Source organism: Biomphalaria glabrata, chromosome 1, assembly GCF_947242115.1.
Source record: "Biomphalaria glabrata chromosome 1, xgBioGlab47.1, whole genome shotgun sequence".
NCBI classification, from domain to species: Eukaryota; Metazoa; Mollusca; class Gastropoda; family Planorbidae; genus Biomphalaria; species Biomphalaria glabrata.
The window spans coordinates 18,476,041-18,494,180 of record NC_074711.1 but is presented as its reverse complement, the minus strand read 5'-3'; the positions used below and the strand labels follow the sequence as shown (position 1 = coordinate 18,494,180).

At 35.7% G+C, this 18,140-nt stretch overlaps 1 protein-coding gene across 1 annotated transcript; it reads left to right on the top strand.

Annotated features, from left to right (window-relative positions):
* Positions 1-320: 320 nt before the first annotated feature.
* Positions 321-17,332, top strand: LOC106061908 (uncharacterized). The gene is made up of 6 exons (XM_056026068.1): positions 321-565; positions 10,138-10,219; positions 10,863-10,963; positions 11,234-11,315; positions 15,400-15,914; positions 16,755-17,332. The coding sequence occupies exons 1-6, from the start codon at positions 408-410 to the stop codon at positions 16,813-16,815; spliced, it is 999 nt and encodes a 332-aa protein (XP_055882043.1). The 5' UTR covers positions 321-407; the 3' UTR covers positions 16,816-17,332.
* Positions 17,333-18,140: the final 808 nt, after the last annotated feature.

Genomic DNA, 18,140 nt, shown 5'->3' with positions numbered 1-18,140 from the left:
TCGAACTAAGTAGATTTAGAGCAGTGTATTTAGTTCAGCCAGAGTGTATCAGCGAATTCCAGTTGGCATGAGATTGTCGTCCTAAGACATTAATTAAAGATGAAAGATTCTAGCTCAAATAATGCTGTTAACAAGTAGTGAATTCTTAAATCGCTTTGAAAAAATAGTATATAGAAAAAAAAGCTGTTATCTAAATTGAGTAGTAGGTGGATTTAGTTCTTAAAAAAATATGTTTCAATTTTCTTTCTCATGAGACGTGAAGCATAAATAGCTTCTTACGCTTAATCACGTGACGAGAGTACGGCTTATAAAATGTTTATCATACTAGTGTGACGCCCATTAGGTTGAGAAATACATAGATGAATTTGGTTAGTTTCCATTCATAATTTACAAGTGTTGAATATAGAATGCTTATAGAAATGAGATCTGTGCTATTGTCTCTTATATTGACGATGTCACTGACATTTGTGACATCTAACACAACACAAGTATGTCAAGAGGTGAAACATTGTTACTGCCAGTTTTCATCGTCACAGTATCTTGACTTGACAACTTTACCACAAAGGTAAGTGATGTATTATTTACAACTTAATACTTCAGTTGAACAGTCAGGTCTTTGTTTATTTAATTACTAATTATTAAGTTGTCTAGGTATTAAAATTGTAATTTTTGATTACAGTGTGCGTGTGTGTTATAATTAATTTATGATTTCTTATTACTTAATAAATATATCAGTCCCAAGGTTCAGCCTAACAGACACATCATACACACCCAGTTGTAAATATATTAATAAACGATGTGTATGATGATTAATAATTAAACTATAAATTTAATCCAATGAGATTTATACAATGAAATGACATATGGCTAATAGGATTGAAAAATAATGAATACAAGTAGGCCTACATATAGCATGATGTGAGAAATTACTAAATCATAGTCTAGTTTCATTAACTACTGAATTATTATTTCAAATAAAGTAACCACCTTGTAATATGATGTCCGATAATATTGTCCTCAACAATATTTCATTGCAAAGCAAAGACTTCGTGATGGATTCAGTTCACTTCATATTCAAATGTTCATGGTAACACACATATCTTCTAGCCTATACAAATGTTCATGGTAACACAAATATCTTCTAACCAAGACAAATGTTCACCAATGATGAAGATAATTAAAGTTCAAAGCAGCACCAAAACTTACAACATCACAATGTAACACCGAAACTGAACACTGAAAATCTGGAACTTGAAATCCAGAACCTGAAACTTGAAACCTTATAGAAAGACAAATAACAGATTCTTCTAATCTAACTACAAAATACAAACACGACCGAATCCATATTAAAATAACTTTACAATGTGAAATAAAACGCACTCTAATTGGGGTCAAAGAGTCCTTCAAGAAAATACCAATGCAAACGCTAAGGCTGTCCAGTAGCATAAGCACATGGCTAATTCAGGAACTCAAAAGATACAGCTTCCTTCAGTCCAGCAATATGGCGTGAAGGCACCAAATGACCAAGAAGAAAAAATTGACGTCATAAGAAAAATTACGACGCAGCGCAAGGGGAGAAAAAATACTGCACAGAAATAAAATAGCACACGGCTTTAAATTGTTAAGTTTATATAAAACGAACATCAAATATTAGATTTAAATGTAGTGGGGCATAAATCTTTCGTTTGTTTGTTTATCCTTAGCAGTAACATGTAGCAGCTACGGTGACTTAATTACAAAAATAAAAATGTAGAATAAACAAGAAACAAAAGTTGGTGGATAGAATAGGGTCTTGTTAGCCAGTTCAATGCTAATACTAATCAAACGTATTATTTCTTATAGTAAATGCGACTATAGCCCAACATAACCAACACCCTGTACGGCAGTGCTGAACAACAGAAGAAATCAGCACACTTTTTTTCCTTGGCACAGTCTGCAAATGAGCTCACAGCTCAGCAGCAATAAAGCTGGCTAGAAGAAGAAGAAGAAGAGTAAATGCGACAGTGAATGATTTTCCTGGGTTGATGGACTTAATGTGTTAACATGTATCCAGTGATTATTAACTTATTTTGTTGGCATTGTGTTCAATTTTTCGGATTAGTTTATTGCAAAGCTTTTATCAACTCAATCTGTCTGTCTGTCTGTTAGTACAATTATTTTACACCTTATTTCTCCCCCTTCACATTTTCGGATTAAATTAAAACCATACACTTAAATATATTCTATCTAGACTGTAAACCGGAAACAAATTATTATCTGCGATTGATCGATTCACAGACCTATATATATATTTATGTACGTAACTCTTTTTCAAGCTCCAAGGGAAGTCGCCACAATCCATCTTTTCTGTCTTAGAAAAGTAATGATCTTTAGTTTTCAAAGTTTAGAGATAATGCAAAATCATTTCTCGGATTTTCAGTAGAATGGGCTATTATCACAGAACTTTATATTCACGCAAATATATGAAACAAAGCAATTTCCTGTTAGTTTACATTGAGATAATGTTTCAAAAGATCGAAATAATTCATGTCTGTTGATTTTAATCATGCACATTTAAATAGATGGATTACGTAGATTTGTCTAGATTATGTATATAAAAGTTGCAAAAAAAAATATTATTATGATACGAGAGTACTCTTATTTTTATTGTTTAATTACTAGAGCTAGATCTAAAGATTAAATTATATATTACACTAGACATATGTTACCCGCGACCCGCGGGTCTTTATTTGCGCATTACTTTCGATATAGTCACTGAGAGTGTTTTTTAAACAATTAAACGAAATAATAATGTAATAAGTAAAGCGAATGTGTCAATGTAAAAATGGTGTGAATGAAGATATCAAATCAAAATAGCTAATAGGCTTAAATCTTCTTTTTTTTTCAAATTAAAACATTTGCTTGTAGGTCTACATATATTTGATTAAAATTTGAGATGAATAGACTAAATTTTGTATGTTCACGTGTATAAAGTATAAAGTAGATCTTGAGGTAGACATAGATCTAAATCTACACTAATCTAGAGTTAAAAATTGGCTTTCATAGAGTTCATTTTGTGCTGAGCATGCGTGAACTTTTTTTCATGAATGAATATAGGCCTATCTCAACACGGCTACGCAGCTTTAGCGAACAGCGAACGAATGTATTAAAAATGCTTTAGAAAAACAAATTTGAATGTTAATTTGATTAAAATATGAAATGAATGGACAATAATTAGTATGTTTATGTGTTAAAGCATAAAACTATCTTTGGAAAAGAAGTTTTATCATCTTAGAGTTCAATAAGAGTTTTAGACCTAGGCCTAGGAATAGACTCAGTAGAGAGATGTGTTTATGTGTAACCATTTGGTAATAGTAATGTCTAATGAAAGAATGTTCGCCAGGAAATCTGTAGTCACAGATATCAGGTACTAATTTATGTAAAAAATGCTTTTGAATAATCTAGTGGATTGGATTTAGATGTATGTTAAACGTAGCTAATGATCCTTTTACGTTATTTCTCTTTCGCTACGAAAATAAAATTAGTTTTGCGAAAATGGGTTTACCCGAGGCCGATACATTCTTATCTATTAAAAACGAAAAGAGCGATAGCTTTGTTAAATGAATGGGATTATAAAGTGAACAATTAAACGAAATAATATTTAGTACGCGAGTCATGAATGAATATAGATCTAGGCCTATCTCAACTCGGCTTCGCAGCTTTCATAAGTGAATTTAGCTTTAGAAAACCAAATTTGAATGTTTATTTGATCAAAATATGAAGTGAATGGACTTTAATTAATATGTTTATGTGTTAAAGTATAAAACTATCTGTGCGAAGAGAAGTTTTATCATCTTAGTGTTGAATTAGAGTTTTAGATCTAGGGATGGGATTATAAAGTAACAATTAAACGAAATAATTTTTAGTACGCGGTTCATGAATGAATATAGATCTAGGCCTTTAACTCGGCTTCGAAGCTTTCGTAGACGAATGTAGCTTTAGAAAACCAAATTTGAATGTTTATTTGATCAAAATATGAAATGAATGGACTTTAATTAATATGTTTATGTGTTAAAGTATAAAACTATCTGTGCGAAGAGAAGTTTTATCATCTTAGAGTTGAATTAGAGTTTTAGATCTAGGGATGGGATTATAAAGTAAACAATTCAACGAATTAATATTTAGTACGCGATTCATTACGGTATTGTCTAATGAAAGAATGTTCGTCAGGAAATCTGTAGTCAAAGATATAAGGAACTAATTAATGTAAAAAATGCTTTTGAAACACAAAATTGAAGGTTAATTTTATTATATAATGAAATCAATGGATCTTCTTTTGTATTTTCAAATGTCAAAGTAAAAAACTATCTGCGCAAAGTGTATTTCTTAAAATTAGATCTAGATCTAAATCCTTTCTATCTTTTCTCATGTCAACATTGTAGACATGGCCTAGATCCATAAAATACTATAGCTTTGATAGAGTCGGACAACTTTATTTTTTTTGAGGGTCTTAAGTTTGTTTTAGGGCTACAATACATACACTACGGTCTAAGTTAGTACCCAAGGAACATTCCTGCCTAGTTTTATCAAGATTGGTCAAGCGGTTTTGATGTCTATAAGTAACATACATCCATACATCCATACATACACCTCACATTCTACTTTATAATATAAAGAAGATAGGTTAGGGTTGAAAAAAAATAACAACGTTACTCTCCTGTGTCACTTTACAAAATAACGCCTTGTTTCAACTTAAATAAAATTTTCACGGCTTTTTTTGTAGTGTTAAAATATCTCTATGTCCAGTCTAGATATAATATATATAAGTCTATGGTTAAAACATTACACACGCATACACTGTAGCTAACAAAACATGAATCAATGAAAACATTAACCAGTTAATTAGTTCATTCAATTATTTTTTCTTGCTTGATATTGGGAAAAAACAACAACACATCTTATAGTATTGACACATTTGGCTCTCATTGTGGAGTTATTCCCCTTCGATAAGATGTTGTTTTTTTTTAAAGTATTTTTCTATTTTAATAATTAAAGTTTCATTAACTTAGTTAAAAGATAAGATAAGATAATTTGTATTGATCCAATCAAATGGAAACTCAGTTTGACTACAATTGACAACCTCAGCATAACTACTGCAACAATAACAATATAGATGCAAATACGAACAACATTCACACACGAAACACTTACACACTCATACATTAGACTTCTATGTACTTCTCGATGACGACAGATGATCTTGTAACACTCTGACCGAAAGTGGGATGAAGGAGTTTTAAAATCTTTTTGTTTTAGTCCTAATGGAAAGAAGACGACCACTTCGTTCAGATCTTATGTAGTAGTGGTTTAAGGGATGCAGGTTGTCTTTAAGAATCGTGAGTATTTTGGAAAGGCATCTTTCATGAAAAGTTCTGTGTTCGAATGATATACGATGCTACTTTACGTGGCTACTTTACGTACTTTACATAGCTACTTTACGTGGTTACTTTACGTGGCTACTTTACGTACTTTACGTGGCTACTTTACGTGGCTACTTTACGTGGCTACTTTACGTACTTTACATAGCTTCTTTAAGTACTTTACGTAGCTACTTTACGTACTTTACGGGGCTACTTTAAATGGATACTTTACGTGGCTACTTTACGTACTTTACGTGGCTACTTTACGTACTTTACGTGGCTACTTTACGTACTTTACGTGGATACTTTACGTACTTTACGTGGCTACTTTACGTACTTTACGTGGCTACTTTACGTACTTTACGTGGATACTTTACGTGGCTACTTTACGTACTTTACGTGGATACTTTACGTACTTTACGTGGCTACTTTACGTGGCTACTTTACGTGGCTACTTTACGTACTTTACGTGGCTACTTTACGTACTTTACGTGGCTACTTTACGTACTTTACGTGGATACTTTACGTACTTTACGTGGCTACTTTACGTACTTTACGTGGCTACTTTACGTACTTTACGTGGCTACTTTACGTACTTTACGTGGCTACTTTACGTACTTTACGTGGATACTTTACGTACTTTACGTGGCTACTTTACGTACTTTACGTGGCTACTTTACGTACTTTACGTGGCTACTTTACGTACTTTACGTGGATACTTTACGTGGCTACTTTACGTACTTTACGTGGATACTTTACGTACTTTACGTGGCTACTTTACGTGGCTACTTTACATGGCTACTTTACGTACTTTACGTGGCTACTTTACGTGGCTACTTTACGTGGATTCTTTACGTGGCTACTTTACGTACTTTAGGTGGCTACTTTATGTGGCTACTTTACGTACTTTACATACTTTACGTGGATACTTTACGTACTTTACGTACTTTACATGGATACTTTACGTACTTTACGTGGATACTTTACGTACTTTACGTGGATACTTTACGTACTTTACGTACTTTACATGGATACTTTACGTACTTTACGTGGCTACTTTACGTGGCTACTTTACGTACTTTAGGTGGCTACTTTATGTGGCTACTTTACGTACTTTACATGGATAATTTACGTACTTTACGTGGATACTTTACGTACTTTACGTGGATACTTTACGTACTTTACGTCGATACTTTACGTACTTTACGTGGATACTTTACATGGATACTTTACGTACTTTACGTGGCTACTTTACGTGGCTACTTTACGTACTTTACGTGGCTACTCTACGTGGCTACTTTACGTGGATACTTAACGTGGCTACTTTACGTAGCTTCTTTTCGTACTTTACGTAGCTACTTTACGTACTTTACGGGGCTACTTTACATGGATACTTTACGTGGCTACTTTACGTACTTTACGTGGCTACTTTACGTACTTTACGTGGCTACTTTACGTACTTTACGTGGCTACTTTACGTACTTTACGTGGATACTTTACGTGGCTACTTTACGTACTTTACGTGGATACTTTACGTACTTTACGTGGCTACTTTACGTACTTTACGTGGCTACTTTACGTACTTTACGTGGCTACTTTACGTACTTTACGTGGATACTTTACGTGGCTACTTTACGTACTTTACGTGGCTACTTTACGTACTTTACGTGGATACTTTACGTGACTACTTTACGTACTTAACGTGGCTACTTTACGTAGCTTCTTTTCGTACTTTACGTAGCTACTTTACGTACTTTACGGGGCTACTTTACATGGATACTTTACGTGGCTACTTTACGTACTTTACGTGGATACTTTACGTACTTTACGTGGATACTTTACGTACTTTACGTGGCTACTTTACGTACTTTACGTGGCTACTTTACGTACTTTACGTACTTTACGTGGATACTTTACGTACTTTACGTCGATACTTTATGTACTTTACGTGGATACTTTACATGGATACTTTACGTTCTTTACGTTTCTACTTTACGTGGCTACTTTACGTGGCTACTTTACGTACTTTACGTGGCTACTTTACGTGGCTACTTTACGTGGCTACTTTACGTGGCTACTTTACGTGGCTACTTTACGTGGATACTTAACGTGGCTACTTTACGTACTTTAGGTGGCTACTTTATGTGGCTACTTTACGTACTTTACGTGGATACTTTACTTACTTTACGTACTTTACATGGATACTTTACGTACTTTACGTGGATACTTTACGTACTTTACGTGGATACTTTACGTACTTTACGTACTTTACATGGATACTTTACGTACTTTACGTGGATACTTTACGTACTTTACATGGATACTTTACGTACTTTACGTGGATACTTTACGTACTTTACGTACTTTACATGGATACTTTACGTACTTTACGTGGATACTTTACGTACTTTACGTGGATACTTTACGTACTTTACGTACTTTACATGGATACTTTACGTACTTTACGTGGATACTTTACGTACTTTACGTACTTTACATGGATACTTTACGTACTTTACGTGGATACTTTACGTACTTTACGTACTTTACGTGGATACTTTACGTACTTTATGTGGATACTTTACGTACTTTACGTTGCTACTTTACGTACTTTAGGTGGCTACTTTATGTGGCTACTTTACGTACTTTACGTACTTTACGTGAATACTTTACGTACTTTACGTGGATACTTTACGTACTTTACATGGATACTTTACGTACTTTACGTGGATACTTTACGTACTTTACATGGATATTTACGTACTTTACGTGGATACTTTACCTACTTTACGTACATTACATGGATACTTTACGTACTTTACGTGGATACTTTACGTACTTTACGTGGATACTTTACGTACTTTACGTACTTTACATGGATACTTTACATACTTTACGTGGATACTTTACATGGATACTTTACGTACTTTACGTGGATACTTTACATGGATACTTTACGTACTTTACGTGGCTACTTTACGTGGCTACTTTACGTGGCTACTTTACGTGGCTACTTTACCTGGCTATTTTACGTGGCTACTTTACGTGGCTACTTTACGTGGCTACTTTACGTACTTTACGTGGCTACTTTATGTGGCTACTTTACGTACTTTACGTGGCTACTTTATGTACTTTACGTGGCTACTTTACGTACTTTACGTGGCTACTTTACGTACTTTACGTGGCTACTTTATGTACTTTACGTGGCTACTTTACGTACTTTACGTGGCTACTTTACGTACTTTACGTGGATACTTTACATGGATACTTTACGTACTTTACGTGGCTACTTTATGTACTTTACTTGGCTACTTTACGTACTTTACGTGGCTACTTTACGTACTTTACGTGGCTACTTTATGTACTTTACGTGGCTACTTTACGTACTTTACGTGGCTAATTTACGTACTTTACGTGGCTACTTTACGTGGCTACTTTACGTGGCTACTTTACGTACTTTACGTGGCTACTTTATGTGGCTACTTTACGTACTTTACGTGGCTACTTTACGTGGCTACTTTATGTACTTTACGTGGATACTTTACGTACTTTACGTGGATACTTTACATACTTTACGTGGCTACTTTACGTACTTTACGTGGATACTTTACGTACTTTACGTTGCTACTTTACGTACTTTACGTGGATACTTTACGTACTTTACGTACTTTACGTGGATACTTTACGTACTTTACGTGGATACTTTACGTACTTTACGTGGATACTTTACGTACCTTACGTGGATACTTTACGTGGATAGTTTACGTACTTTACGTGGATACTTTACGTATTTACGTGGCTACGAAGCCCCATTTTTACGTTTGTCCTCAGAAGTGTATTTTCTTCTGGTCTGAAATGTGTATTCCGCTATAAATAAAAAGGAAGCTGGAACATAAGGGGTCTTCTAAACGTTTCCTGGTAGTACATCTGTTTCGCTGACCACCTTTTAGCTCACCAAAAAAGATGGCGCTTGGCATACGTTCGTCTCCCATACGAGATACATGCACTGCACAGCATAACTGTCGAACACTTAGCTATCCCTCTATACTAGGGGTTCTCAACCTGTGGGTCGCGACCCCTTTGGGGGTCGATTGACCATTTGCCATTGACCATTTGCCATTTGCCTAAGATCATCGAAAATATGGATTGTTATTGTCTACCCTACAATTCTGTATTTGTGTATGGGGGGGGGGGGGGGTCGCGGCAGAGTGGGGGATTGTAAAAAGGGGTCGCCGAGCTTAAAAGCTTGAGAACCGCTGCTCTATACTGTCCATATTGGCATTCACAACAACATCTTCTTATCTTATCTTATATAATACAGACGTTACTTCAAAAAAGAAGATGATTACGTCCTACGCGGCATGCATTTAGTCATGCATATTAACCATCGCTATTTATTGTTCAGTCTTGTCATCATATGTCCATGATGAAAGTGTTCAAGAAGTCTTAGTTGCTTTCTGCATGGTACCCATGTCTTAGATCCATTAGAAGGGGTGAGAGAACGGAACCACTGCTTGGTGACAATGATTTTGTAGGCCGGAAAAACACATTTAAATAATAAGACGCAATAGAATATTCTAATATAGCCCCAAATACGACTGTAATTGAATAGCTATTCCCCCATTAATTATATTTATTATAACATTAGTTTTTATCCGAATGTCAACGTTTCTCTATGCACTTTACTTTTAGAGCCCTTTACGTTGTCTCATTTTATATGTCTTCCTCTGTTCATTAGTTTGACAACGACGCACGAGTTTTCAACGTATGTCATTCAGCTGTGCAAACCGTTCACTAAGAAAGGATGCGAAAGTGTCTTGGTAAGCTCACTACACTACTGAGTCAGTAATATCAAGTGGGACTAGGACAGATTGGAGGAATAAAAATAAACATAAAAAATTGGGGGCGTGGGATATGAAGAAAGTTTATTGGAAATCATGATTAGGATTTATGGCTATATATATATATATATTTTAATAATCCCCCCTAACATACTTTTTAGACCGTGAATAATTGTATCGGCCCTCGTTCTCTTTGCCTCTCTCTTTCAACTCACTCTGTCTGTCTATCTGTCTGTCTGTCAGTAAGGTTAAAAACTTTGTACACGTTATTTCTCTTCCATCTAATCTCGGATCAAGTTGAACTTTTGCACATTTCTTTCTTTTAATTCTTTTACTTTTAAATAGGTTAATTAAGTATTGGTAATTAATTATTTCGATTGGTATCTATCTATCTATCTATCTATCTATCTATCTATCTATCTATCTATCTATCTATCTATCTATCTATCTATCTATCTATCTATCTATCTATCTCTTTCTCGTTCTCTCTCTCTCTCTCTCTCTCTCTCTATATATATATATATATATATAATGACCAAACGTCAGTATGTTGATACTGTTTGGAGATATTTTTTAAAATCTATTTTAAATGAACAGAAAGAAATGCCATTCTAATCAACAGGGTTGCAAGGAGCCACTTGTGGGTCAATATGATTCTATTGGCACCAAACTCAACTTTGTCAGTGAGTCACTAGTTGAGTTACTAGACGGAGACAAGGGAAGGTAATTTTATTATTGACCGTTTAGATTTTTGCTCTTAGTAGCAAGCCAACAATTATTTTAATCCAGATTATCCAAATTATTCTGACACTAATATTTGAGAATTTCATTTAGATTGTATTATCTCAATTTTTCAAAATTTTTAATTTTGCTAGCATAGTTTTTATAGTTGAAATATATATATTTAATAGATATATAATATATTTATATAAAGTGATTTGTATCGTACTCTCTTTGCCTACCATTATTTTGTTCATATTTTCGTTTCACTAGATCATCAAAGATTGTTCTAGAATGTAGCAGAGACAGCAAAACGCAGTTTAGTTTTGTTAATCAAACTAAAGAACCCAGTTTTGTAAGTATTGCCAAATGTTAAACTTTTGTTATTTGGTCCATTGACCATAATGTTTTGTATACTTCATTAATATGTTTTACCATGCACTGTGACAAGTCAAAAACTCGCTGTCAGAGTCACTCAAATTTATCACAGCATTAATTATTATTTTTCATCATTTATTTATTTTATTTTAATTATTTCCCCATCCTACCTCCAAATTATTCACCCGCCACACCTTTTCCTCTCTACCAGGCTAGACTTAGTCCACCACCTTGGAGAAAATTAGGCCAGTCCTTTCATTTATCTTCCCTTGGCCGGGGCAAAGATACACGCAGACTCTTTGATCTTATCCGCGGATGTCCGCCGCGATTGACACCCCCCCCCCTTTTGGTGGAATGTAGGTCACTCTTCCCCCCACGTCTCTCTTTGATCTAAGAGATTACACGGGTCAATACACCGCCTGGTACTCCAAGGTGTGACGCTTGTCGGACTTCACCCACGTGTAAGCTAATTCTTAGCCTAGGACATTTCCTGTGTCCGCCCACATTTCCCAGGCATATATAAAGTGAATTAAATCGAGTCGGACCCTCTTTCATTCTCATACGAGCTGAGCTATCGAGTCTGGACTACTTCATACATTCTTTCTCCTAGAGGAATACCTGGTGGTAAGCCGAACTTAATCACAAGTTCCATCTTAATTACTCTGTGTATATTTCCATTGGATTTTATCATGTGTAGTTTGTTATTTCATTTATATTTAATTAGTGCATTGTGTATTTCTCACTGGCGTAAGTAGAAAACATGAACATGGCTAATGTATATTTTATGTATTGCATTAATCTATTAATGCTACGTTGCTCAATTGATCGTTGATGCAACCATGTATATATTTGTACATCTTATTCTATTTCCTTTATCTCGGTTGATCGCCTTGATAATTTTACTAGCGCACTGATACTGCGTCTAGAAAAGAGATACGAGTTATCTCCCCTGTATTGAATTATCTCCCCTTTACTCATTTTACTCTAATGAGAGTTGCGCCGCTTGAACGGACACACCATTCAAGCGCGCTCCATTGTTCTCGACCCACGGTCATATGTAAACAAACCATCTGGGTCACTGACCACCGCCCATTTCACTTCCCCCCCCCCCTTCTTTCTCTATCCACCTGTGTTGTTTATTTGAGATTATTATTTCCCCTTCTATGTACATTCTTATATCATTATTTCCCCTTTTATGTACATTTCTATATTGCTACTATCTGTCATCTATTTTCCAAATCCCATTTGTCATCATCTCCCCTTTATGCTCTAAAGCAATTTTACCAATCTGACGAATGCACCTCAGTCGAGGGCACCTATTGCCTAGTTATTGGATCAACGATCTATTTACCTGCAGTTGTGCTTAGTGCTATTCAGCGCTGCACTTGCCTACTGAGATCTACTCAACTCTACCACTTGGCGCTATCGGCATTGCCCGCCTATTCAACAGCTCACCTGTCAAGCTATTAGGTGCGACGTCCCTATAGAGGCATATCTGTGCGAGACGTCATAGCTACGCCAACCCTCTGCAACTCACTGGACATATCCTGTTACCTACACTGCCCACGGCAGATCAGCTCTGCCCGCAGTAACCTTGTGCCCACGGTATCCGGCCACCCGCCATACTGTGCCCACTACCGATACTAGAACTTGGGACTGAGACTCCATAAGAACTATATCGCCGGCGTCCCTCTATCCGCTAGAGCGCCACCTCCAGCTGCAGAACCTCAAGCCAGGACACAGCCAGCTGCGACATCAACAGGACAACCAGCTAAGTCAGAGGACAAAGTGACATACTCTCTTATTAAATGCACGAGTGATGATTAAACATAGAATATACTAGAGATAGATGCAAACCCTCCCCCTTTTTATTCTTATATGTATATTTATGTAAATAAATATTCTTTATTTTTAACTTTTGTATCTATCTTTCATTGCTTTGTCTCGTTGCGTGCCTGCTCCCGATTCATATGCTGATAAGTGGGGGTGTGATAGCTTTAAAAATAATCATCCCCTAGACATTAAACGAGTCAAACACACGTCACATTTCCCCACCTGTCACATGCACAACTGCTTTGCTTGTGTCATTTTGACATTCGACATTATGACTTGAGATAATGGCGTAATATTTAATACAAAAAAATTCGAACACTCATTTGCAGGCCCCCTTCAAGTGGGGTAACGGGGATATTTTCAAAATATACCACCACCATAGTTACGCCACTGATCAGAGTTAGCTAATTTAAATCTAATCAGAGACAGAACATCACTTTTCCTTAGTCATTTGAAAAAACGATGATAATTATCTGACATACTTTGAAAGAGATACGTTACTTCCGTATTAACTTTATAGGTGATGTGAACATTGTCATTCTCTTCTATTCCGAAGATAAAGGAATAATGCATTAGTTCATATGATCACGCAAATCCAGTTGCGATCAACATATTTCGCCACATTTAAAGCAGACAAAGCCGTTGTTCTCAAAATGTCTATTTTAGTTTCCTTTTTGTCATCTGCGCCTGTGAATTTAAAGTAAAAGTAAATTTCAGACTGTACGATCTAAAGGTCATCTGCTTCTGTGGCCCACGGTTAACAAAGGTGTCATGTGGCCAGCACAACGAGCTTTGGCCTTTACTTTTCCCCAACTAATGTCAGGTACCCATTATAGATGGGTGGACTCAGGACTCAGAAGCACCCTAAAGATACCGGAACTAGAAATCTCAGTCTTCAACAGGATTCGAACCTGGGACCCCTGGTTTGAAAGCCGAGCGCTTTACCACTTAGCCAACGTGCGCCTGTCATAGTCAAGGGAAAATACTGCATCGCCTCCAGTCGCAGGCTGAAGTAAAAAAATCTACGAAATAATTATCTAAATCTAAACCGGTTTCTAGTATCAAATGTAAGTGCACATCACTCGCGCTGCCTCTCAAAGAAAATTTACCATAGACATAAACAAAATATAGACTGGCCGAAGGAAGTAACTTCATGTAACTTGAAAACATGTATATCTATTGTATTCGGATTTCCGAATTATGAAAAATTGCATGATCTTCATTCTTAGAGATTAAACAAAACACTAGTGAAAATATTGTAATACTTATATAGGTTATGGCTGAAATAGATATGAATACTTAACTTTTATACTGCTCATAAATGCTGTATTATAAAGTAGATATACACAAAATTGCAAGTCACAAATGTTCGTTTCATAAAACTCTTTAATCGGCCAGTCTATATTTATTTATGTCTATGAAATTTACATATAGGGAGAGAAAACCCAAGCATAAAGCGTCTGTAAATCCCTTGCCTTGACTAAATCATGTTTACTTCTACCTTAGTCGGAAGGGTGATTCTCGTGGTACAATAGGTGAGGGGGAGGGGGTATCGTTAAATATATTCAATATTATAGAATTAAAATAAAACTAGTAAAGATTTTTTTCCTAAATTATAAGAAACAGGCTTAAATCTTATTAGAAATAGCGAACTCTTCGAATAGAAAACAACAACAACAAAAAAAAACCCATAAAAGTAAGAAAAGCACCCTGTTTAAAACTTGTGATTTAAAGGGCAGATGATGTAAATGTCATATGTTTTTAAGGCCGACAGGAAACGAGAATTTCTTGTGGCCAGAACAACGATCAATCGGCTTTACATTTTCCAACTAAAGTCGGGTACTCCGAATTCTAGTCTTCAGTGATTTTCGTAAACGTCTAGCGTCGCAACGAGACACGTCATCAAAATCTAAGTTTGTCATGACACTGATTTTTACGCTTATCAGTTTTGTTTACTTGTAACTGTGTGATACAGAAATAACAAAGCTAAAGAGATGTTATTTACATATTTTGTATCAAATATGTAATACATTTTTATAACATATAATCACAAAAGTACTCATTGGAGATGACTTCGCTATAAATATAATGATGTTAACTTTGACGCTAGCGTAAGCGTAATCTATATGGTGAGCAAATATTTGTTTGAATGATTTGATAAATATTGGCATGAAAGATCTTGGTAATAATAATAGTTTAATTGTGTATAATTTGTTCTTTTATTTCAGACCTTTAAACTTATAAGCAATGAAGTTTGTATCAAGACATTACCAACAACAACGGCAATCACAACAACTGCAACTACACCATCCACTACCCAACATACAAATGCGACTACTCCAACCACCATTCCGACCAATGCGACAACTGCAACCACACATTCAACCAACGCCACAACTGCAACCACACATTCAACCAATGCCACAACTGCAACCACTCATTCAACCAACGCCACAACTGCAACCACCCATCCAACCAATGCCACAACTGCAACCACCCATCCAACCAACGCCACAACTGCAACCACCCATCCAACCAACGCCACAACTGCAACCACCCATCCAACCAATGCCACAACTGCAACCACCCATCCAACCAACGCCACAACTGCAACCACCCATCCAACCAACGCCACAACTGCAACCACCCATCCAACCAACGCCACAACTGCAACCACACACATCACGTCCCCAATAACTACTCAGCCTACTACTACTCATAAAGCTGGAGCCAATATAGTCAGGTGAGTACTCCACTACAGATCATTGAAGTTAATGTAATAGGTAATAATGAAATGTAATCGATAAGTCCAAGAGGAGTCTGCCATTTAGGTTTACTTCTGGTCAGGATGACATTTCAGGCTTTCAGAAAAAAAAAGATGTTACTAAGTTACAACGTCACTTCAAACAACTCTTCAGACAGGAACTTATTTCCTTCCATTTGAAAAACTGAAAGACGTCATTCAATTTCTTTAAAACACTTCTCCTACCTCCTACACCAAATCTTGACTTGAGAAAATGTAGGTTCCTTTTTCTTTGAGCAAAGCTTTGGGACATGGTTTCATGTCCTAGTATCATTTGATTTGAAGAAATGAGGATAAGAAAAGAAAATATGTTCAAGTCGGTTGTCAGAAAATGTAAACGTCAAAGACACTTTGAACTTTAATGATCAAATATCCTTACTTTGAAAGTATTCTTTGTCCCTAAACTAATATTTTTCAATTGCATGTCATCCCTTAATAGCATGATGTGAAAAGATATTCATTTCTATAAATATCCGAAGTAAGCGAAAAAAAGAGGGGGTAGCTATTTCATAAATTAAAATATGTGTAAGCCTACACACTATAGCCACAGTAGCCGCTCCTAAAAACCTTAGGCCACTGTAATATAAAGTTGTGGGTGCGCAGTTGTTGGTGGTCTGGAGGGTGGAACTTCACCTTTATTTTACTGCAGCAAGAAACTATATAGGAACAACATTTTGGAAAAGAAAGTAGATCCCATTTTATTCTGTTCTCGTAATCTATTCTTTTGTTATTGCTAGAACAATCTAAAATATTCTAGAACGTTTTATTTCTTTATTTCAGCTCCTGTACAGCGGTCACTTTGTTGATATTGTGTTTTGTCACAAACAAGCTATCACACTAAGAGTGTCTCAATAAAACTTAAGAACTGTCACATATCAATCAAGACATGACAGTGGGACTATTTTGTTGTGTACTTCAACTCATCTACTAATTGAATGTTTTGATATCAACGCATAAAAAACATCATCAGAAAACAATCATCTCTGGTCCGAAATAAACGAATATTGTTCAACACTTTGGAAAAACCCAACAGTACGTGAAGTGATTCAACAGTCGCCTGATAACACACACTCAGGTCTGGTGCGTGCCGTGAGACACAACTTAGTGGACACACTCGTACCAATCTATCAATAGCATTAGCTATCTGATTAAGACACCCATGCTCCTTTGTTGACGTGAAGAAGCTAAGGTTTATGTTATCGTCATTGTTATCAGCACCAAAAGTCCACAACAAACTTACTAGATCATTTATCAGTTGATTACAAAAGTAGATAGCAGGACGTGGGTGGGCGTGTCTTTATGTGATATCTTAATATGTGTATATAAATAAAATAACTAAAACTATTCTAAAACGCTCATCATCCATTGTTTGATTCTTTTTTTTTCCAATATTTTTCTTTTTACTGTTTCGTTGAAAAATATAAAGAAAACTGAATTTAACTAACGGAAAGGGGACATTTATTTAGATCTCTATCTAGTCTCACCAGTGTGACTTTCTTACCAGTAGTTTTATTTAAAAAATACTGTTCATGCTTTTGTAAAAAAAAACAAGAAATTAACTCTCCATCTATCACATTTCATTGTTACATCTTTTACCAAGGAGTTATTTATTAGTATGGTAATATTGAGAGTCTAAGATCTAAGACTCCGAAATTAACATTTAAGACTTTTAAAATATTTGACCTTTTTTTTAAGATTCTTTCCCCCAATGTGTATTGTATGAAACTAACTACCTGCCTTTGGTTTGTTTTACCCGCTATTTTGTATTTTGTTCCCTGTACACTAGTCTGTACGCTTTTCCGTAGTGTGTACACTTATCTGTTCAGTCTTCATTCCATGTACATGAATTAAAGCTATATATTATTGCAGACAATAAAAACTGATTTGCAATTGTACCAATTGTGTACAAAGAGATCTGTTTCAAAGGTCTAGTGTTTGTAGCACCATTTTTGTGGTTTTAGCATAGATGCTACATTTGTGCTTTTGTGAAGATGAAATTGAGACAGGGTTTGAAGCGTTGAGAAAATGGAGGGGGGGGGGATTTTATATATAATATTATAGCTTTTATATATAACTACTTTCATGCTTATAGCATGCTCAGAGTCCAATCTTTTGGTCCAATCTCATTTGTGGACCAGTTGGGGGGGGGGGGGTTTATCTAGGAGT